Genomic DNA, 25,142 nt, shown 5'->3' with positions numbered 1-25,142 from the left:
CCGACGAGGCGAGCATGCAAGAAATGTTTTCAGTGTATCTTGAAAGTCGGTCGCGAATGACGTTTATCGAATTGTATATCGAGTTCGAGCAATCTGCAGCGGACCGAGATATTGAATTGGGAGAGTACAACAGTGATAGTGAAGAAGACTTCGAAAGTAACTACGAGGTCGTTGATCCAGGTGGAAACGAAGATGAAACTGACGAGGCTATGGTGGCAGATGTAGCGGACGTGGCAAATGCACTAGCAAATCAGCAGCCGTTTGTGGAGCCAAGTTTCATGCGGTCGTTGGATTTGGATGCCATGCATGCACCGGAGTATCCTCAATATTTAAATGCAGGTGCGTCGTTAATTTAAGTTAAGATCTGTGATAGTATGATTTGTGCATGGGTTATTTGTTTAGGACAAATACTTAAGACAAGGGTAAATAGGCAAAATATAGCGTGTAATTAGTAATTGTTTAAAACAGGGGTGGTTGGTTCGACCGGACCGGACTGTTTGCCCAGACCGGACCGGCCGGTTCGACCAGACCGGACCTGCCGGTCTAACCGCACCGGTTCGGTCTAACAAATTGACCGATTTGACAGGACCGGCCATCTAGATCGGATCGGCCGGTCCAAATAGCAGAATGTTAGCGTATGAGTTAAAGGTTGAACCGGACCGGTTTTATTCGACCGAACCGACCCGTTGGACCGAACCGGCCGGTTCGATGACGACCGGGGGGTTCGATAACCGGTTCGGTTTGTTGAAGTACGTTTTCCATTGTTCTGTGCTTATTAGTTTGTTACATTATTAGTTCTGACTACTCTAAAATTTGTGATGTTATTGCAGCAGAGCTTCCCCTTATGCCGGATGGTGAATTTACTGTGGGGATGGAATTCAGTTCTAGGGAGGCAGTAATTAAGGCGATGAAAGATTATACAATCCGCAGAGGAGTGGATTATCGGGTGCATGAGTCAGAACCGACGACATTCTATGCTAAATGCACCCAGTATAGTGCAGGATGTGATTGGCTGATAAGGGTGAGCAAAATGTCCAGAAAGTTCTGCTGGGAGATAAGGAGGTACAACGGTAGTCACACCTGTACTAGGGCCACCATTTCTCAAGATCATTCGAAGCTAGATTCCAACACAGTTGCAGAAGCAATAAAGCCGTTGGTAGAAGTTGACCCGTCTATTAGGGTGAAATCAGTGATTGCGGAAGTACAGTCAAAGTTTAACTACACCATTAGTTATCGCAAAGCATGGTTGGCTAAACAGAAGGCAGTGGAGTCAATTTTCGGAGGGTGGGAAGCTTCGTACGAAGCCTTTCCGATATGGTTTGAGGCAATGTGTCACAAGGAGCCACACGCAGTTGTTCATTTTGAAACAATGCCTGCGTACCAGGGAGATGACTTGGTTCCTAATATTCGTGTGCTAAACCGAGTCTTCTGAAGTTATTACCCTTGTATTAGAGCCTTCAGACATTGCAAGCCAATAGTGCAGGTAGACGGAACTCATTTGTATGGAAAGTACAAGGGTTGTTTGTTGGTTGCAGTCTCACAGGATGGCAACAATAACATCGTGCCGATTGCATTTGCCATAGTGGAGGGAGAGACATCTGAGGCTTGGCACTTTTTTCTCAGTAACTTGCGACAGCATGTTGTGACACGTGACGGTGTGGGTCTTATCTCCGATCGACACGACTCCATTAGGTCTGCTATTGCTCGTAGTCACGGAGCGTGGTCTCCTCCCAGAGCATTCCACATGTTTTGCATCAGACACATAGAGTCCAACTTTTTGAGGAAATTCAAGGCTCCGTATCTGCAGAAGCTAGTCGTCAACATCGGTATGAAATTTACTATTACATTTACTGCTGGACTCAGTTATTGTGATGAACGTTTCTTATGGTGGGCCCATTTTTATGTGACAGGATACTCGCGGACAGTTCGCGAGTATGAGACGCGTTACCAGCGGTTACGTGAGCGAGGTGAGGCTTATACCAACTGGCTGGATCGAATCCCGCGTGAGCAGTATGCCTTGGCATTTGATGGGGGATATCGATGGGGTCATATGACAACCAATCTAGTAGAATGCATCAACTCGGTATTGAAAGGGGCTCGCAATCTTCCAGTCACTGCACTAGTTAAGGCAACATTTTACAGGCTTAATGAATTGTTCACCCGAAAAAGAGCCGAGGCTGAGGCTCGAATTAATGAAGGACATGTGTTCTCTGAGCATGTAACCTCCAAACTACATGCAAATCAGCTGGCAGCAGGTAACATCCAAGTTAGTTGCTTTGACCGACAGAATGAGGTATTCGAAGTGCGTGAGTGTCCTAGTGGTGTGGAGTATACAGTGGACCTCCGTCAACAAAGGTGTGACTGTGGTGAGTTCCAAGTTGACCGGCTTCCGTGTCGACATGTTTTTGCTTGTTGTGCAAACCAACGTCTTGATTGGCAACTGTATGTACATGATGTCTACAAGATGGACCAGATTTGACGAGTGTACAGGGTTAGGTTTAGGCCACTCGGGAATCCGTCAACATGGCCAGTTTATCATGGACCTCGATTCGTAGGTAATCCATTCCTAAGACGGGTATCCAAAGGTCGGCCAAGGATGACCCGGTTCTTGAATGAGATGGACACTCGGATGTTGCGTGGTCCTAGGCGATGTAAGCAATGCGGGGCCGAGGGCCACAGTCGTAGTAGATGTCGTCACCGTGGTGGGCCAAGTAACCCGGGTGCTACAACGCAATAGAGCTCCTGCCTTAGCGGTTACTCGATTTAGTGTATGACTTTGAGTATTTTATATATTGTATGACTTTGAGTATTTTATATATTGTATGACTTTGAGTAATTTATATATTGTATGACTTTGAGTAATTTATATGTTGTATTTTAAGTATATCATGTTTAAAACCAAATCTTTCTAAATATTTACTTCAATAGAGACTTTAAATTTTATAAAAATTCGGCAGCATCTCCTCTAAAAGTCGGACTTTGCCACCCTATTCGGGTCCCATCCAAGTATTTCTCAAACCTGTTCTCAACTATTTCCAAACTCAAACATTCAACAAAATTGAACCATTTGTATGAACAAGTATAAAACATGGTACATAAATAAGTCCAACACTTGGTACATAATTAAGTATAAAACATGGTACATTAATAAGTCCAACACATGCTATATAAATAAGTCCAACACATGGTACATAATTAACTATAAAACATGGTACATTAATAAGTCCAACACATGCTATATAAATAAGTCCAACACATGCTATATAAATTCAACATCATTTTCTCATCCCCCATTTTACATCTTTGACTAATTTCTTGCATTTCTTTGCAACCTTCTTAAAAGCGGATGGGGTATACCGACTAGCGCTCCGCCGAGGGGGGTCAGCTCTAAGGTTGTATCCTTTTCCCTTTTCGCTAGTGGTTGTACCTATAAAAACATTTGATAACCAAATAGTCAAATAAACTAATCAAGATCAAATAATCGATTTACTAATCATATAATCGATCACCAACTAATCATATCAACTAATCAAATTGAATAATCAATAACCAACTACTTCAACAAACAAATACTTCCAAAATCAACAATCAAGTAAAATAATCAATTTACTACAACTTGTTTTACCTGCAGTAGGCGCTGAATCATGAACCGGACCATCACCCCCATCCTCATCATCCTCGGCATCCGCATCATCCTCGTTGTCGTCCTCATCGGCATCCGCATCATCGTCCTCGTCTTCAACCTCATCCCCATCTGGATGGTCAACCAGAAAGTCATCATTGTCCTCATCAGCTGGCTGGTAGCTCTCTAGAATGAGACTCATTGGAACAGGACGGTCAACTCCACTCTGTATGATACCCCTCGTGGCATCATCACTCATACCAGAGTCAACAGAAAATCTCCCTCCAGATGTACCAGAGGAAGTGTGCTGTCGTGGTCTCGTATCCAATGACAATCTACCTGGAGCTATCCCACTAGGTTGGGCCATCTGACCGGTGGGAATGTCTCTATAAGCGGGATATGAGTAACCTGGACCAGGAGCCATGAACCCAAGTAGCTGGCTAAAAGAACCTTGTTCAATAGATTCTTGGTGCGGAACACTCCAGTACTGCTGATATACTGGTGGAGTCAGGTAATCCGCAGAATGCGTCTCAGGAATGTATGGAGTGGACTGCTCAGGCTCTAGTTGCGCCTGTGTTTGTGAGGGGGGCGGTGCTGGTGGCCGTGGCGATGGTGGTTGCGGTGATTGTGGGTCTTGGTTCTCCTGGTTATGAATAGGATCACCAGGCTGATTATCTTGCGGTTCCATCTGTGACAACTGCAAGTGGTCACCAAATGCACCTCGGTACCAATGCAAGTAGATATCTGCCTGATTCTGTGAGGCCACCGTGTCATCGACAAGAACTAGACTATACCGGTTCGTCCACTGCATAACCCAGGATGAGTGGGTTCTAGACCAATCCTGATTCTTCGGACCTGTCAAAACTTCGCCGTGTGCTTCACCTAGGTCTCGCTCCTGATCAGGAATACCCTGAGTCAAGCCAAACTGCCTCCGCAGTCTATCAGATGCATGCCACTCAACACATTCAAAAGATATAAGTGGAACTGTGGCACTCCAAATAGCAGAATGCTGACGGATGTCAGGAGGAATCACTTCCGGATCGGTCCTTCCAATTGCATAAGGCTCCCAAAGAAACTGCACACATTATGCAAGTAACCGAGGATTACACAATTAATAATAACACGACTGATTGAAAACAACTACGTATTTATCACAACAGACCTGTCCTTCTTGCAGAGCATCAAGGTATCCCCTAAAATGCTCAAGTTTGCTCAATCTGTAAGGCCAATTCACACGTTCCCAGTTATGCCACCTAACATCATGCAATTCGTTAATATACATTTATCAACTAAATTTAAGATACATTATTATAAAGTGTTTACTAATTAAGTTTACCTTTCTGCAATCGGAAAGACTCGAGGATTGCTAGGAATCGGCGCAAGGAACGGTAGGCGGATCCAAGCCCAGGCAAGCAACAGTGTCAACGGACCATCAATCTCCTTACAGTCGACACGAGTTGCCCTACACAAAGCTCTGTACAGGTGTGCCAGGCATGCCGAACCCCAACTGTACTGTATTATCCCGGCAAAGTTACGAAGTAATGGGAGAAACTTCCAGTGCACCCCTGCTCCAGACTTATCTCCAAACATAACGGTTCCAAACAATAACATTATGTGGCACTTCACGTACCTCTGAATCTGGATATCATCAACCAACACTAACCGATCCTTCAATGCTCGAAACCACGTCAACTTGATGAAACTTCCCCTACAGTCTGCCTGCCTAGGTGCAACACCAAACTGATCCAAGCATTCAGCCTCTAACGCCTCATAACTACTCAGTGTCGGTCCCGTAACTGGCAAACCATTCGTCGGAAGACCATAAATTAACGCCACATCCTCCAGTGTCACAGCACACTCACCAAGCGGAAAATGGAAGCTGTGAGTCTCGGGGCGCCATCTCTCAATCAGAGCATTAACCAATGCCGCCTGACATTGGACAACTCCAATCTGTGAAACATAATAAAAACCGGTGTCCCGTAAAAACCCCTCCGCTATTGAATTGTACCGATCCGGCGGCATGTAGTGGTCACATTGCAACATTCTAGATCCCTAAACAAAAACAATAATATTAATAAATTAACAAATTAAACTTAAAAGAATCGAATTCTCATTATCAAATAATCAGCCACACATAACAATCAATAAATATATTAATAACAACAATACAATACAATACTTTATACAAATAACTATTATATTATCTACTAATATCCAAATAACTACTAACTACTCTATTTTATTCTATTCTAAGAGCAAACATACATTAATAAATCAATCACTAACCATTAAAACTAATTAAAACTATTCTATTCTACAATATGTATTCTACTCTATTCAAATAACGACTACTACTAATACAATATTAAGTAAGTAAGTACAAAAAAATTATTTATTACTAACAATTAAAACTATCTATATTCACACTTAACAGCACACACATTGCACTACTATATGTATTATTCTACTGATAGTTAAATCAAATTAAACGCTACTAGCAATAATAATAATAATAATTATTATTATTACATTAACCGTTGTTGTAGTAATAACATTTATTAATATTATTATTACTTATTCTATTTATTTATCAGACATCCAAAAAATTTTATAATAACCGTATTATTATTAATAATATTATTATTGTAATTATTCTATTAATAACAATAATTAATTTATTAGTATAATGTAATATCTGAACAATATTAATATTAATACCCAATAATCTCTAATATTATTTTGATTGAACTCAAATATCTAAATATTATTATTCCACTAATTCCTAACTAACATTATCATTACAATAAAATATTACTAATCTCTAACATTTTAAATATTATTTTAACTAAAATAAAAAATTTTGGATTGAAAACTTACATAATTAGGATGATCAAGAAAATTAGCAATATGGAGTTCTGGACGATTCACATCTTTTATTTTTCTTCTTTTAGGCATCTTTTGGAGCTCAAACCTTCAACAATGGAGTTTGGTTTTTCACCGTGGCTGGGGATGGGGTATATGGGAGAAGTGAATTGGCACAAAGTGAAAATGAAATGGGAAAGGGAAAGGGAAACTGAAGTTGGCTTAAGGCTCTCCGTGGTTGGGATTTGGTCTCCACCTTCGGACCAACTTGCATGCGCGACACGTGGCTGGGGGGAGCAAATCGGACCGTCCGATTTGCGTACCTTCCCAGCCAAAAATCGGACCGTCCGATTACAGCAACTCAAAACGGACCGTCCGATTTCTACGATCCTAGCCGTCACACCCTGGTCATGCACCATGAACCCCCATATCATTGTTATACACCACTTCTCTCCCAATATTAAAAATAAAAAACTCTCAAAATTTATAGGATCCATTTCCGTTCAGCTTCTCAACATGGTTATTTGTATCAGGATCCATTATATGAATTAGATGAGAAAATAGCTACAAACAAATGAATTAAATATTTCAGAAAAGGACAATTTTTTGTACCTTCCAGCAAAGACAATAATCCTTTGCTGCTGCTTCTTATTTTGCCGATGCTTAAGAGCCAATTGTGCCACTTGAATGCCAGCGGCTAGGTTCATATCACCACCTATTTCTAATCCTAAATCAGGAAGAAAATCTTCCTTTAGTCTCCCCATACCTGCTCAAACAAGGACAAGAAGGAGGAGCCAAAATCAAGTCATAACAAGAACAGGAAGGAACAAGAATATACATGCAAATTCCATTCTTCATCTTCACCTTTTCCTAGCATGTGACATTTTCTAAGGTACAAAACTAAATGAAGCTCAGAATTGTATGTTAAAAACATACCACTACAACCTCAGTGTTGGTCTTGGTCCCTTTAAATAAAGCAGCCCTCTATACAAGTTCATGTTGCAATGCTTTTACTGAAAATGAGTTTCATCAAAAGCTCAATCTAAGAGAACCTAAATCCTGAAAAGAATAACCCCATGGTTAAGAACAACCAAGTGTCTCCATTGTTGGACAAGAAAAAATAAATGACCAAACCAACTGATAGATGTATGTAATAAAATTGAATCCAAGAAGAATCAATAAAATTTAAATATGATCGACACGAACTCCTTCATATCATATGCTCCCACTATGGCACTATTAAGATAATACAATTAATACCGATAAGTAGAAAATGTCATACCTCTTTTCCATCAGTTAGTGCACGAGTAAAGCTATAACCACGATATGGATGAACAACATTTTTATCCCCAGTAACTCTTGCAACCGTGTTTCCTTCTAGCAGTTTCCCATTTAAGTGTTCTGCTTCAGAGAAACTATCCTGCTGAATGTGGAAGCTATAACTCTGTACCTTCATAGCCATCTTTGTTTTCTGGTCCAACCAAGGAGAAACTATTGATGGCATAAGCACCATAAAGAAGACACTATCTTCTCCAATTTGTGTTTCACGGTCCGGATGAGCCATGGCCATAAGCAATTAATGGAACAAGGCATCAGGGAAAGCCAGGAATAAGTCCAGAAAACACCCTATGTCTTTAGATAAATGAATAAAGTTGAATAGGTAGAAATGTTATTTCCAGTCTATGTAGGAATGCTTGCCTTCTTCTGATATGACACATTAGGGACAGAACTGATTAATTTTACAGTTTGATAGACAACAGAAATTGTTGTTCTGGCTAGGAGGGTAGAAGTAGAAATATTCTCTAAGAAACACTGCCCTATAGTAAAAGGAATTGAGTAAACTAATATCACAGCATACGAAACTCAAGTTCCTATAGTAAAAGGAATGATGAATGAAAACACAAAAATCAGCACTGAATATCAGTAGCAACAAAGCATAGAATTCAGGGTTAGTTAAAGAACCTGGCATGTTTGAGACAAAGCCACCTCTGTTCTCAATGCTGCCCCGCTCAGTATTAGGTTCATGGTCAGTAGTCATCTCTACAGCCTCCCCTCCCCTTGACAGAACTTGCAACATAAAAATAATTAATTAAGAGTGAAATAGCAAGAATAAAGATACATATTACTATTATGTACACATAAAAGAAAAGCAACAAACGTTTGATGTGCATGTTAGGTCAAACCAACAATAAGCAAACCATGGAACACTTGGTGTGCACAGCGAAATTCATAGAGGGGAGGGAAGAAGAAAAAGAAAAACTCACGAGTGTTTCTCTGAATTCTATTTGTTCAGCAATCCAGATTAACAATCTAAACATTTCTCAGCTATTCAGAATCAAAACCTAATCTAATCCTATTTTAACAACCTAAAAATCCACTAATCAGAAAATAAATCTAACTAAACTAATTACTAAAATTAAACTAACTAAACGAAATTAATTGAACTCAACAGAAATTAAAAGAATTTTGAAACCAAAACCTGGAAGCAGAAACAATCAAACTAACTAAACAAAATTAATTGAACTCTCTACGGTTCGAACAGGGGGGAAAGAGAGAGGTGGAACCGCGGCTGACGGTGGAACCAATTTTGGTCACCACGGAGCTAAGGCTTGCGCAAAGGTAGCCGCAGCATTAACTGGAGGAGATGATGGAGAAGAAGGAGAAGAAGAAGAGGAGAAGAAGAGGAGAAGAAGAGGAGAAGAAGGGGAAGGTAGCTGCGGCGGTTAGGGTAACCGGCGGTGGCGCTGTGGGTGAGGAAAGGAGAAGAAGAAGCTGGTCGACGGAGAAGAAGAAGCTGGGTTGAGCTCGTTTCATTTGGTGCTGTAAATGAATAGAGTTTTGGGCTTTGGGCACAATCGATCATAAAACACAGAATATAACATTTCCAACGAAAAATTTTAAATTACAGACGAATTTTTCGTCTGTAACAATTTAATAAAATGTACCATTTCGTCTATTTAATTACAGAAAAAATTTTTGTCTGTAACCATTTTTCATTGAAAAAAATAAATTTTCGGACGGAATTATCGACGGATTCTCTTTTTCGTCTGTAATTTATGCTAATCCATTTTTTTGGTTTTTCGACAAAAAATTCCTCTAAAATTCCATCTGTATTTCTGTGGGATAAAATTCGTCAGAAATATCCGTCTGTAATAACTAGTTTTCTAGTAGTGTATATTCTTGATATAATAATAATTAATTATAGTTGATTTCATTTAATCAATTGAATAAAATGAAAATATCCTCTAAACAAAACTACATCAGTTTCCTTGTTAGTTATAATTAATTATAATTGATATAAGATTTAGTGAGATATATGCATTAATTAAATCAATTAGTAGTATAATTTATTTGTTATAATTGATTTGATTTAATTTATTTGTTATAATTAATTGATTGATATAAATTGTAATAAATTATATGATATTTAAATATTTAATCAAATCAATTAGTTGATATAATTAATTCATCGTAATAAATTATATTTAATTAATTAAAAGAAATAAATAAAAAATATTCTCAAAAGCATAATGTTACATCACCTTCTTCGTTAAGTGCAGAAACCCAATTTTTATATAATAGAATAGATATATAGATAGAATAGATGTTGTAACACCCTTACCTTTAGCACCTCATGAGTCATGATTGCACTAAAAGTCTAGGTATTACTCACCTTTACTCATTTAATTTCTTACTATATTTATTTAATATTGAGCCTTTACGAATATAAACCAAGTTTTAATTAAGAGAATCGAAAAAAAAGTCTTTAATAAATAAATAAATTGAAATTAGCTCATAATAAGATTTTTTAAAAAGTATAGGTCTTACAGATGTATTTTTTATTATTTTTTGACATGTTTATACCTATTAATGATGGATTGAAAAAGTCTCATAAATATTTTGTGAACTCATTGTTTTAAAATCATTTTGCATGGATAATATTATTTCTTTTAATTTTCTTAATTATTGATTAAGTAAAGTATTATATTTAAAATTTGAGTACATAAATATTTACTTTTAAATTAAATTAAAATAAATAAATTGTATTATGAAAAAAATTTATTAATTTTATCTTTTACAATATCATTTATTTGGCATATGGCATTGATTATTTAATTGACATATAAAGGATGCGAGAAGTCTACAATTATCAATGATTTGTTAAAATATTAATATGTTAATTTTCTAAACTATTTATTATGTAGAGTATTAGATTTGACATTTAAGTACATGAAAATTTGTTTATAATTAAATTATAATAAATAAATTATATTATAAAAAAATTAATAAATTTAATATTATTTATTTAGCATATGGCACTAATTATTTGATTGGCATATAAATCACAAAAAAAATCTACACTTATCAATAGTAGAGTAAAAAAATTTTATACATATTTTGTTAGTTTCTCTTTTTGTTTTTATTCTGTTTTATATTAGATAATATTTGTTTTACTAATTATTAGATTAAATATAATATTAAAGATGTGGCAAAATAATAACACTTGTTAATTTATTTTTTAAATAATCTGACAACCTAATAAATATCTAAATTCTGTGTTATATATTTTTTATTGGTTTAACCTTCATATCCTTCTCTTTCTTCTTTTACTTCATGTAGGGGTAACAACGGGCGGGTAGGGGCGGATTTTTACTCTACTCGATTCCGCTCTGCTGTACAACAATCTGCATAGAACCCGCCTCTCTTCTACCCGCAGGTAGTAAAACATTGAACCCTAACCCGTTCCAGCGGGTATCCGCCCCGCCTCTATCCGTCCCTATAATTATTGAAATCTAATAAATAAAATAAAATTTTAAAATTTGTATAACTATCATCACATACATAACATAAATTAAAGTAAAAATTTAAATATGATACAATATTATTAATCATTTATTAATTATTTTACATATATTATACATATTATATATTAAAATTATATATATTATATATATAGTGAGGCGGATAGGGACGGATATTACCTAAACCTGACCCCGTCCCACCTCTCCCAAAAACCTGCTCCGAGCGGGTAGGAGAGGGGTGGGTACCCGCGGGTTTGGGTGGTGTTGCCATCCCTAACTTCATGGACCATATAAATTTTAATTTATTGTTTTTTTATATATATTTTCTATTTTTTTAAACTACTTTATTTTATTATATTTTTTTAATTTGAAAATTTTAGGTCTAAAGATCTTCAGTTTAAACAATTTTAACTAAATAATATTAAAAAAGTAGTTCAAGAGAATATGTTTGAATTTCGACAATATATTGAGTGTAACTAAAATAACATATGAAATACAATAAACAAAATCATTAATTCAACATCTATTAATGGGTAATTACCTAAAGAAAAAAAAATATTGCATAAATAATAAAAATGAGTTGATAATACACAAACTAATTTAGACAACTAAAAAAAAGTAAAAAAAAGTAATAAAAAAATATAAAATTTTATCTTTTATTCTATAGTACAAAAATAATATATAATTAATAAACTGTAATATTCTCATACATAAGAACATAAAACTTAATTTTAACCTTTTATGAAGTTTCTTGCCTTTTTTTATGGTCTTTATGTTTATTTTTGTACTTTATTTTAATTTTATTAAAAATAATATCATTTAATTTTAATTTTTAATTTTTAGGATAAATAAAAAGATGTAATTTTTTATGAATTAAATAATTTTAAAAATACTTACTACAGAAAAAGTTAAAAATATTATGACCTAAAAATATTATTTAATAATAAAATTAAATTTATTCAAAATAGGAGATAAAAATTTAGAGAGAGAAAGTTAAAAATTTTTAAGTAATCACAAATAATTATCACCATTAACCTATTAAATTGAGTAATATCAAGTGAAGATTAAGAAGCAAACCATAACGATAAATCTAAAAAGTTTTTGTCTTTCTTTATGTAGTGTTTGACTTTATGTTACTATTTTTTATGAATAGTATTAAAATGATAAATAAAATAGTAATAAGAAGATGTATTAGATTATGAACTACTGTTATCTTTTATGGTCGTATTATTTCAAAATATGTAAAAATGAAATAATAAAAAATATTTTAATTAATGTGCACAATAAAACAAACGTAAATTTTATATAGTAGCAGTTAAATGTGGAGGGCAATAATGGCCTTCTATCCTGAAATGCTATATTAAACTGTGATTTAAATTTATAATCATTAATTAAAAAACTTAAAATAATGTACTTTTTTTTATTATATTAGTTACAATTAATATATTTTGATATTATTTTTTAGGATTACTAATATCAAATTTTGATAATTTGAACAAAAATTTTGAATACTTTATGTCTTAATTTTTTTCGTAATAGAACAATAAGACGACATAATAAGCACATCAAGAAAAAAATTATAATTTTTAAACATCGAGATATTTAAAAGATACAAAAATTTTTTTAACAAAATTGCAACTTATAAAAATTAACAGAATTGATGGTCATAGATCAAAGTGTTAGACAATATTAAAAGTTGCGATGATAGTACTTGGTGATAATTATGATCGGATGAAAAAAAGGGGGAAGAAGAAGAAAACCGAGAAAGGAGAACAAGGCAATATAACAATGACGGGAAGATAATAACATGTGTGTGTATAAAAAATAATAGTAAGAGAAAAGAATAAGGTATGATATAGCGAGGAGATATAATAAAAAATATAAATGATTTATTTTAAAAAAATAATTAAATATAATTTAAGAAATTTAATATAAATCTAAAAAAAATAAAATATTTTTTATCCATTAGAATTATGGATAAAAATAAAAAATGTTTGGAATATAAATTTTTATTTCTGCTATAAATTAAATATTTTTGAAATAAATAAATAAATAAATTTATTAATGTTTATAAATAGTTAATTTATAAATAATGTTTGTAAATCTTTATCTTGATTTTGTTACACATAATAACAATATAATGAATTTTTTTAACATTTTATTTAATTCAAATTTATAAATTTTATACATTTTAAAGTTAAATAACTTATAAAACTTTTATACTTAATTTTAAATATTTTTAATTCTTAATTTTTTAAATTATTTTATCAAATTTATAATTTTAAAAATAAAAATAATATAAAAACGAAAATAGATCCTCTCAATTTTTTCTCAATTTTTTTTTGTAAAATATGATTTCTCACTATTCAACATCTTTTCACATATTTTCTCTTAGTATTACTTAAAAAGAGTATAATAAAATATCACACTTTATAAAAAAAAATTGAGAGAATTCATTTCGCTGCACATCCTTAAAGTTCTTAATTTGAACCACGAACTGGTTTTGGCCAAATTTTCTGAGTTTGATCGATTTTCATATTCAAATGGTTAAAGAAGCCAATTGAACTATATAAGAGTCAAATTTATTAATTTTTTAGTCAAATTGATCAGTTTAGTATATATAATATATATGTAAAATAATTGTTATCTATTTTTTTAATTTTTTTAACAAATATCGAATTAATTTATTTTTTCATGATTCAAATTGTAAATATTTAAATTTTGAATAAATTGACAAAAGTACACATGAAATATTTTAAACAGGATAAAAGTATATATTAAAGTTTGTAAATAATATTTTGATATTTATAATATTTTGTATATATTCTTATTTATGTTAATTTTTTTATGTGTAACTTTGTCTATTTACTATTTAAATTTTTTATAATTAAAAATAGTTGTTTTCTTTGTCACATAACTTTTTTTTTTTTCGGGAGTGAAGAGACGTAGCTTATTTTCTTTTTTGAATAGGGATGGCAATGGGTCCCCGTATGTCCCTGCTAATCATAATTCATCCCTGTTTCCGCCACCCATAATCCATCCCTGTCCCCACTCCATCCTCGTAATAGGTAACGAGGATCCCATATCTGCTAGAAATCGGGGTCTCCACAGATTTTTAAAAAAACTTAAAAGAAATCAATCTTTGGAATCATAATCTCCATTACCAGCAACATTAAACTTACAACTCATATTCAAACTAGATCAATCAAACACTAAACAACACCTAAAACATAAAATTTCTTAAATTCATTCATTTAATTTCAAATTCACTTTAACAAAACTAGAAGTAGAAGCAGCCATCAACCATAAAAAAACTAACAAATCCAAGCGCGCACAACGACGTTCCCACCCTGCCCCGCCCCATTTAATGAACCCTTGTGTCTTGCATTTTTGGTAGTAATTAGGAACGCCTTTTTTTTGTTATTCGCGGTATCCTCTAACCCGACAGATCAAGAACTAATCCGTTGTGAATCAGAGCTCCGTTTAAGGGTTTGTCACTGGCCAATGAGTTGTTACATACACAAGATGAAATTTAAACCTCCGACACTTACTTAAGCAGACAGGTAAACTAACCACTAGACCAACCTAACTTGGTTAACCATGAATGCCTTTTTTTTTTGGACGTGGTCTTGGGCCAGCCAATCAACCCGGCCCAAGGCAGCAGAAGCTAATAGACCCGCACCGAAACCCAAACCCGAGGCCGGCCCGGACACAACCTGACCCAACCTGGTCTTCTCCCTCCTTCACAACGAGCTCTCTACCGTTTTGTTCTTCTCCTTCCAACCATGGTGCATGTTCCTGATTCGAGCTCCTCCTCTCCCATTGGCTATGACGTGCTGCGGCTCACCTCGGATGTCCCTTCCTTATCTGCCTCCCCTGTCCTTCCTCCGAATGCCGACCCGCGCGCCGCTCCTCCTTCGATAGCCTTCCACCGGATCTACCGCGAAGCCTGTGTTGAATCATTGGGTTGACCATCGCTACCCCTTCTCCGGCGTACCACATTATGTGTCTCTGCTCGATCGACCGCGCCTCCTCCTCGATCCTTGTGTGCCCTGTCGAAGGCTACCTTGTGGCTGTCGTTGGTGGGTAGGTGCGCTGCTTTGGGATGAAGCTGGTCCTTGACTTTCGCTGATGGCTTGTCTCGGGTTTCCATTTCCACCCCTCCAGGTAACCTCTCTTCTAATTGCAGTCCTTGAAGGCTGGTTGAAACAGAATTGTTGCTGGCTAGATTCTGAATTACTTGATTTTGTATACCTTGAATATGCTGAAATGATGCGAGACTTGCTTCTGATCTGATTGTATTTCTTACTAGAGTAGGTGGGTTCATTGTCCACTGTCTCCCAAGATTATTCCCTGCTGCCATCGCTGCCAGTTGGTGAGCTAATTTGTTGCCATCCCTTGGAGTCCAGGTAGCTTCCACATCTGGAGCCTCGTCTAGCAGTTGGAGAATATTCCGAATGATTGCATCTGCTTCCGCTATAGGTATTCTAGCCTTGATTGCTTGAACTAGAGGTAAGCTATCTGTTTCAATTATACAATTGGGTATTTGAAGATTCTTAATGAGTTTGAGTGCTTCTCTGTATGCTTGAGCTTCCGCTGTTAATGGTGATATTGTCTTGAATGTTGCTGTTGTCCCAGTGATGATCTTTCCTTGCCAGTCCCTTACTACCGCTGCTAGAGCTGCCGTACCCGTATCCCTGTGGAAAGCTGCGTCTGTGTTCACTTTCAGCCTATTCTTTGGCGGCGGTCTCCAGGTAATTCTCTTTCTCACACCGCCCCTGCCTGTCTCTGGTATGTTTGCTGTAATGGATCCCTGTGTTGCCTTGTGAAATTCTGCTGTTAGATATTTTGATTGGATTATTACCTTTTGTGGACTGATTTCTGTTTGCTGGAATATATGCTGGTTCCTTGCTTTCCAAATGCACCAACAAACACATACGAACTTGCATAAAATTTTTCCTTGTTCACTCCCTGTTTTAGTCTTTATTCTTCTGATTTTATCCATTATCCATTCTCCAAAAGATCTTACATTATAGGCCGTAGCCACAACTTGAATGCTAGATCCGAAACATACTGCTCTAGTCCACGGACACAATAATAGCGCATGTTCAATTGTTTCATCCTCTTTCTGGCATATGCTACATGAAGGCGTCGTTGTAATTCTCCGCTGATGCATATTCGTATTTACTGGCAGAATTCTGTGCACTGCTTTCCTTAAAAACATCCTAACCTTTTGAGGCACCGATAGTCTCCATATAGCCTCCAAACCTCCCTCCAATCCTGACTAGTCGAAGCCTTGCAGATTCTTCCCTTTTCCTTCGAATCCTTCTCCTCCTTAGCGGCATGGTAACCGGTTCTCACGGTGTACTGTCCATCATTTCTGTGCTGCCAAATAAAATTATCCTTTTTATTGATCAGGCTGATAAGAGTTTTGGTTATTAGTTCAGCTACACTTCCATGAAATATTTCTTTAATTTTGTTCCTATCCCAACCCTCCCCTTCTCTAATCAGCTCACTCACTTTTCTAATACCTCCTGCTCCGCCTCTTCCCAACTTTCCTAATCCTACCACCTAATTGTCTTCCCAAATATCTACCTCCGCTCCATTCCCTATACTCCAACTTCCTTTCTTTCTAAGGAAATCCCTTCCCTCCAGCAAGCTCTTTCATATCCATGATGCGTTCCTTCCTTCTTCTGCCTCCCATAGGCTGCAATTCGGGTAATAAATGGCCTTTAGCGTCCGAACCCATATAGCATCCTCCTCTTTTAACAACCTCCACGCTTGTTTAGCCATGTGTGCTATGTTTTGGCATTCTAAATCCTTGAATCCCAAACCTCCATTTGTTTTGCTCCTTGTCATTTTTTCCCAACTCTTCTGGTGAATGCTTCTTTCCTTTCCATTGCTTCTCCATCAGAATCTGGCTATTGCTGCTTCAATTCTCTTACAAAAGGATTTGGGGAATTTAATGATATTCATGGCGTAGACATGAATCGCCTGTATTACTGCTTTTATCATGACTTCCTTTCCGGCTTGATTTAATAGTTTCTCTTTCCATCCTTGCATCTTGTCTAGCATCTTCTCCTGTATCCGCTTCAATGCCTTATTCTTGGATCTTCCCTATCTTGCTGGTAGCCCTAGATATCTTTCCGGATCATCCCATGATGCCATTCTAGTGATCTCCTCAATGTTCACCCTCCTTTGTATTGAAACCTGCCTTCCAAATATCAGCCCATACTTGTTAGTGTTAATTCTCTATCCTAATGCCTCTGTATATTTATTTATAATCTGGATAAGCTGATAAATCTCCTCTTCTTGTGCCCCTGCAAAAATAATACAATCATCAGCAAATAAAAGATGAGTAATGTCCGGTGCTGTTGGAGCAAGCCTAATTCCAGATATAAGATTTTCCTTCCTTGCCTTATCCATGAGAATAGTAAAACTCTCAGCAGCCAAAATAAATAAACAGGGTGATAGGGGATCTTCCTGTCTGAAACCTCTCTGTGGAATGATCTTGGTTGATAGCTTGCCATTTATTTTGAATCTATAACTAGTATTTTTTACACAGCTCATCATCAATCTGACCCAATCTTTGCTAAAACCAAACTCTTCCATTACTCTTTGTAGAAAATTCTATTCCAGTCTGTCATATGCCTTGTTCATATCCAACTTGATGGCTACGTCATTATTTTCATGATTTCCTTTTTTGTTTAACTTATGAAAAGCTTCCTGCACAATCACTATATTGTCTTGTATAAGTCTTCCTTTTACAAAGGCACTTTGAATTGGATATATAATAGCATCTAATACTCTCCTTAATCTCCCCACCAAGACCCTCGTCACAATCTTGTACACGAAGTTGCAACAGCTTATGGGTCTGAGTTGATTCAGGCTTTCCGGTTGACTCGTTTTAGGTATCAACACAACAGTTGTTTCTCCCAAGTCCTCCGGTAACCTGCCTTCCCCAAAAATTTGTTTGACTACCCCACACACTTCTCTACTTAAAATATCCCAGTGTTGTTGAAAAAATAATCCATTTAATCTATCTGGGCATGGAGCTTTTAAACCTCCCATGCTAAACACCGCTTCCTTTATTTCCTCATCAGTGATGTTCGCCATTAACTCCTCATTCATCTCTCTCGTGACTCTCTTCGAAATTTCTGTTACGCACTCCTCCAGGTTCCTATTTTCTTCCGAAGTAAAGAGCTTAGTGAAATGTCTTTCTACCAGTCTCATAATATTTGCTTCCCTTTGAATCCACTGTCCTGTCTCATCTCTCAGTTTGTCAATTCTATTCCTAATTCTTCTCTGAATAGTTGTCGCATGAAAGAAGGCTGTATTTTTGTCACCCCACTTTAACCATTTCAGCCTTGACCTTTGCCCCCAATATTTCTCTTCTTGTTTCCAGAGCTCTGATGTTTGCTTCTTCAATTCTCTCTCCCTTCTTTGCTCCTCTTCCTTCATACCTGACTCTTGAATTTGATGTAGTTCTATTTTCTTCCTTTCTATTTCTTTATCTGCTCTTTTGAACTTCCTACTGCTCCATTTCATTAACTCCCTTTTGCATATATTCCTCTTTTTTGTGAATTGATTCCAACAGTTTCTATTTCCATCTTCCCATTGCCAGCTCCTTTTGATCACCTCTTTGCACTCCTCATGTTCTGTCCAATAGGCCTCGAACCTGAACTCCTTTTTTATCCAAACTCGCCGTTGTGTATCCAAAATTAAAGCACAATGATCCGAGGTAACAGCCGGAGAGGCTCTTAAGGTGACATTCTGGTATATTTGCAACCACTTCCAATTCACTAACACTCTATCTAGTCTTTTCCTAGTGATAACATTATTTCTAGGATTACTAAACCAAGTGTACTTACTGCCCTTAAGGTCAATATCTATTAAGGCATTATCATCTACGAACCTTCTAAACGTTTCTAGATAAATTCTTGGTTGTGGATGAATGCCTACCTTCTCATCTTGATTTAAAATATCATTAAAGTCTCCCAAAAAAGCTTGAGGTACTTCCTTGCTGATATTGCTTACCGTAAGCTCCTGCCATAATTTCCTTCGCTTCTGGAAAATTGGATTCCCATACAAAAAAACACCTTGCCAATTCAAATCATTGTTAATATTAATATTTGCTTTAATGTAATTATCACACCACTCATAAACATTAATGTTAGTATTAGATTTCCATAACAAACTTAGACCGTCGGTTCCACGCAAAACATATACTCAAAATTAAGCTTTCTTCTTACCCTATCCATTTTTTCCTTACTAGCCCTAGTTTCCATTAAAAATACTATTAGCGGCTTTACTTTTTTACATAGCTCATATAACTCAGACATTGTCGGGGCAGCCGCTATTCCCCGATAATTCCAGCTTATAATACTCATGACTGAGGTTAGGGCATGTTAAGGCCCGCCTCCTCATCCATTTGTATTCCCCTACTCTGCCTAGACACATGCATAGCTAACTCAAACTCCCCTGTGTTCAATTCTGTATTGCCATTCTTTATTTTCTTGTGCTTCTTGTCCTCTTGATTCTCCTTCCAGTCCTTGTATGTGAGTATTGGCACCTGCCCGTTTCCTTTTCAAACTCAACTTCAATTCCAATTTCTTGGCTAACTGTGCTTCCCAATCAGCTTGTTCCTCAACTGCTTTGTCTTCATCTTCATCATCATTACTTGCTAATTCCACATAGTAGACATTTTCACCCAAATTTACATGTTGACCGACCAATTTCAGCTCTCTGTTCTTTGCCTCCTTAGATGGCTTGTTCAGTTCATCATTTTGCATTCCTCTTTTCACCACTTCCTGGTAATTCTTGCTCTCCATTCTGCCTTTACACGCCTGCTCATCCTTCTTCCTTGCTAACATGAGCCTTTTTAATTCCTGGCCTATGATTTTTTTTCTCTTTTATCCTGCTGGCCCAACTTCCAGTCTTCAATTTTGTAGCTGTTCACCTCCATTTCTTCTCTTGGATTTTTATTAAGCCCACTCCTTTCAATGTTCTCTTCTTGCAAAGGATTTGCGTCTAAGATTGGCCCAATATCCTTTCCTAGTCCATTTTCACTTGACTTCTGAACCTCTTTCCCCTTTTGTCCCTTCTGGGCCTTTGTGTTGCTGGCCCATTCCTTCCTTTCTCTTATATCCTTGATAAGATTTTTAAATTTAAACGCTGCTCCTAGGTCAAACAGCGTATTCCTGTCATCCTGAAAATTGGGGATTTTCAGTACTTCCTCTACCTGCTCTTCTGCTTCTGCCATTTCTTCCTCTATCCTTATTTGATTTTTCCATACGATTTCTTCTCTGATTTTCTGCTGCGGTGCCTACTCAGTCCTTATCCTACTTTCCTCAAAACTTTGTTCATCACCACTCTCTCGTCCGAGCCCCATTTGCTCACGCGCTTGCTCCTCCTCTGCCTCCTTCCCTCCATGTTGTTTTGAAGTTCCTCCTTTCATGGTTGGACCTGGTCTAATTTGGGTTACTTCCAATCCTGGTGAGTACTTCTTCTTGTTAGGATCCCAGCAAGCCATTGCTGTTGGGTTTCTGCATGATTTCTTCTCGTGTCCTAATATACTGCAATTGAAACAGTAGCTATCTGGTAGCCTTTCATACTTGAAGAAGACCCACAGTGGTGGCATTTCTTTTCTGTCGAGCCAGAATCCTGTTGGCAGAGCCTTGGTGATGTTGATGCTAACCCTTATCCTCAGATATGATCTCCTAAGAACGCCATCCACTTTTGGATCTTCAGCCTCAGCCAAAACCCCCAGCATCTCTCCGATAATAGTGCCTGTCTCCATTTCCATGAGGTCATGTGGAATACCATGCACTTGGATCCAAAATTCCATGAAGTCATGATTCACTTCAAACACAGATTCTCCCTCCCTCCATAGTCTGAGGTTGACCATGTTTCCTTTGACATTCCAAGGGCCGTTCTGTATAATCTGCAGCCCTCTCTTCCTGTCCTTAAAGTTGAATAACATCTTTTTTGATCCAATATCAGTAACTGTCACTTCTTGTGGGTTTTCCCACATTCCCAGTAACGCATTCTTGTATGTTTTGAAGTTTATCTCTTTCTCATTTATTACCTTCCCTACTACATTTAAGCATTCTCTCTTGTACCCCACCTTTCCAAGTTTGTTGAACTTGATGACTTTTCCTTCAATGCTATTCATATTGTGAGTTTCTGAACAAACTAGTTGTCTATTTCAAGTTTCTCAGTGTTGTAGAAAGTTCAGGTTTAATGCTGTATGAGTGAGGATATGGCTATGTGTGCTTAGAGAAAAAAAGCTCCCTGTTGGAGAGGAACCTGAAGTTCACAGCAGACTCTCCTAATGAGAGAAGAGAAGCTCTCCTATTGAGAGAACGAGAAGAATAACCAGGAATACCTTAATTTGAAGTAAAACAGGTTTGCTATTAGAAGATGTGGCTCAGATAATATGGTTGCTTTGAGCCCAAAAAGAAAGAACAAATCAACGGCATACCCGGATGAAACTAATCCCCGTCCAAAAAAAAAAAAAACTAACCGAAAGAATTGGACATAAATAAAATAATATAATATAATGGACTTAGACCCCACTATTGTACCAAAAAAAAATTATAATTATACCAAAAAATATTTAATAATTACTAATATATGCAAACATAGGAGTATATATATATATACCTTCCATATCATCGTCATCAACTTCTTATCAACCAAAATGATCACTAATTTAATACTAAGTTGATGACGATGATATGGAAGGTATATATATATATATATATATATATAATTATAATAATTATTAAAATAATTAAATAAAATAAAATATATATTATTTTAATTTTTAAAAAAAGAGAATATACATTTTATAAACTAAAAAAAAATCTCATTTAAATATACGACTGTGATTTTCTTTAACATTAATTATTATATCTTAAAAATTTATTCTAGAGGAATTATATAACCTTCCTCGTTTATTTGTCCTCTTCAATAAACAATAATGGCCCCATATGCATACTAATCTAGACTGAAAGCAACAACCTTATTCTAATTCGCCCCCATTAATTTTCTTCTTCTTTTTTTCTTTTTAATTTTTTTCTCCCCATTCCCATAGGCACGACCACGACCACTCGTGGTGGATATTCATATTCCTTTTCTCTTTTTGAGCTACTCTAAAGACTTTCTCTCTCTATATAATATGTAATTTAGATTGATCAAATACTTAACTCATTTGTCTATTTAAATAAATAATAAAAATTCAAATTTTGCGTATGCGTACATCAACTTATTAATTAATAATAAATTTTTAAACAAAATTTTGATCGACGATGAATTAATTTTTTTTGACATACTGAATTAAAAAATATCGTAAAAAAAAAAACATTTCTCTCGAAGACTCTTCTTGTCTTTATTTCGCACTACTTTAATCTTACAAAGAGATTGTTGTTTTCCAAATACATCTAGAGGCGACATTGAGGAAATTAAATGCAAATTTAATATTTATGGATTTGATGAAATAAGTTTTTTTTGTAATTTCTCTAAATTATTATATGGATAAAAAACTAACAAATATCTAAAATTAGAGATGTGGTATGTGTTTTATGTATTGTCCCATTTGTCCTTGTCAATCATTCACTGAAAGCTTTAAATGAAAAAAAAAAGCTTTTGCTTCCTTTTTTCCACATGCATATGAGAAGACGAGACTGCCCTCACCTACTGTTATATATATAGGGTTAATATTCAAAATTGTACCTGAAAGATTACGCGTTCTCCATTTTCGTCTCCGAATTTTTTTTTAATCAAATTAGTCCTTTAATGAATATTTTAAATCACGTTCGTCTTTTCGTTAACCTCGTGATGCTACTGTTAAAAATCTGCTGACCTGAAACGTGAGCTGGCAATACGAGTAACACCTGGCATGGTGTGTGTGTTGCTGACGAGATATGTTTAGGGTTATGTATCAATTTAGTCCCTAAGTCTCAAATAAATAAACCCTAATTCCCATCTTCTCACGAACATGAATGCCTTGCTTGAGCGTTGTCGTAGATCCAGCAGCTGTTGAGGGAGGAGGAAGTCGATTTTGGCGCCATGAAGGGGAGCGGAAGTGGAGGTCTCGGTGGTGGGTTGTGACGAACGGATTTTTGATGGTTTAGAATTTCACAAATGAAATCTCGTTGTAAAGTATAGCTTCTAAACCAACAATAATCCTTTCATACAAAAATTTGTTTGTCACAAGTAACAAACCCCTAAATTCTATAAACCGAAGTATTTAAACCTCGGGTCGTTCTCCCTAGGAATTACAATGAAGTGTCTTGTTATTGGTTATGGATTGTATTTTGGGGTTTTGGATGAGGGGCACGAAAAGTAAATGGCAATGGAAATAAACTAACTACTATAAAAGCTCTTGGCAAGATATGAGAACTAGAAGTCCTATCCTAGTTATCCTTCTCAATTGTGATGAGAATTGTTCATTGCTACCACTTAGTTAACCCTTACTAAAGAAAGGGAAGTCAAGTGGATGAATTGACTTGAGCCACAAGTCCTAGCCAACTCCCAAGGAAAGACTAGCTTTAGTGCACTCCAAACCAATTAGCAATCTCTCCAATTATCAATCAACAAAGGAATTAGATAACTCAAGTGTCACTAATTACTCTACCTATGCCAAGAGGAACAAAAATCTACACTAAAATCCAACCAAGCATTTCATCAAACACTTGGAAGGCACAGAAGAAAAGTATAGTCAATCACAACAAGAATGAATTCTAACTACAATTGAATGTAAAGAATTAATAACAACAATCAAGGAAATCACAATTATCATGAATTACCTCAAATTGCATTATTGAAAGAAAACAAAGAAACAACAATATATCCAAAACAAAATGAAGAATTACAATTATTAAAACACACAACTAGAAAGAGGAAGAGGAGAAGATTAAGAATTGGTAAATGAAAAGTGAATCAAAGCATGAGTTAAACCTAAATCTAAGAAGAGAGATTAACCTAAACCTAATCCTAATCCTAGAGAGAAGAGAGAGCTTCTCTCTCTAGAAACTAACTACAAAGCTAAACTAAACTAATTTGGTAACTAACATCTAAAGTATGAAAAGTATGAAAAGTCCTAAGTGATGCCTTCCCCTTAATCCTTCATCCTTTTATTCCTTTCCCTTAGCAATTTGGCGCCAAAATGGGTTCAGAAAACCTCTCAAATCGCCAGGCATGTGTTGCATTAATGAGGTCATGTGCCATCATCGGCGCGTGCGCGCATGGTACGCGTGCGCGTCCTTGGCCTGCTTCGCAACGTGCGCGCGAGCGCCTTGTGCGCATGCGCGTGCATGGCTGACTTTGCTTCTTTGACTTTTTATGCTTCTCTCCACTTGTATGCTTCCTTCCTTGCTTCCTTTGATCCATGCCTAGCCTATTTCCATCCTGGAATTACTAGCAAACACATCAAGACATTTTATGGAATCAAACAGAAACTAGAATTCATCAAAATAAGGCTTAAAAAGCATGTTTTTACACTTAAGCACAATTATGGAAGAGATAACAAAACCATGCTAATTCTTAGGCTAAATGTGACAAAAGGTTATCAAAATACTCTAAATTCAATGCAAAACAAACCGTCAAATTGGGGTTTGTCAGGTTGCCGTCGCACTCACATGGTAGCATAGCTTCGAGCTCGTCCATGCAAGAAGAAGGAAAAACGATGAGGAAACATGTTTCTGCGGTTTAAAAACTTTGATTAAGAAATCTGGGACATCACAGAATCCAGATAGGTTGTTTCATACTTGTCCAAAATATCGGGTGAGTTTAATTTTGTATGAACAATAGCATCATCTTGGCTTTCACTTTTTATGTGGGGTTAACAATTT

The 25,142-nt window shown here is 36.0% G+C and overlaps 3 protein-coding genes across 3 annotated transcripts; 1 reads left to right on the top strand and 2 right to left on the bottom strand.

Annotated features, from left to right (window-relative positions):
* The first annotated feature begins 209 nt into the window (after positions 1-209).
* On the top strand, positions 210-2,479 carry LOC148546431 (uncharacterized). Its single transcript, XM_088499212.1, has 3 exons — positions 210-339; positions 831-1,396; positions 1,484-2,479. The coding sequence occupies exons 1-3, from the start codon at positions 210-212 to the stop codon at positions 2,477-2,479; spliced, it is 1,692 nt and encodes a 563-aa protein (XP_088355338.1).
* Positions 2,480-3,146: 667 nt separating this feature from the next.
* LOC110266931 (uncharacterized) lies at positions 3,147-6,676 on the bottom strand. The gene is made up of 5 exons (XM_088500390.1): positions 6,500-6,676; positions 4,959-5,674; positions 4,785-4,875; positions 3,626-4,697; positions 3,147-3,427 (listed from the first exon to the last, which is right to left on the bottom strand). Exons 1-5 carry the CDS (start codon positions 6,575-6,577, stop codon positions 3,276-3,278), a joined length of 2,109 nt encoding a protein of 702 aa, XP_088356516.1. The 5' UTR covers positions 6,578-6,676; the 3' UTR covers positions 3,147-3,275.
* An 8,547-nt stretch (positions 6,677-15,223) lies between these two features.
* Positions 15,224-16,462, bottom strand: LOC148546430 (uncharacterized). The gene has a single exon (XM_088499211.1). The coding sequence runs from the start codon at positions 16,460-16,462 to the stop codon at positions 15,224-15,226; it is 1,239 nt and encodes a 412-aa protein (XP_088355337.1).
* Between the last annotated feature and the right edge of the window lie 8,680 nt (positions 16,463-25,142).

The sequence above is a fragment of the Arachis ipaensis genome, chromosome B9 (genome assembly GCF_059453495.1).
Source record: "Arachis ipaensis isolate K30076 ecotype BB chromosome B9, ASM5945349v1, whole genome shotgun sequence".
NCBI lineage: Eukaryota > Viridiplantae > Streptophyta > Magnoliopsida > Fabales > Fabaceae > Arachis > Arachis ipaensis.
Note: the sequence above shows the minus strand (reverse complement) of the source record. Positions and strands in the feature narration are given on the sequence as shown.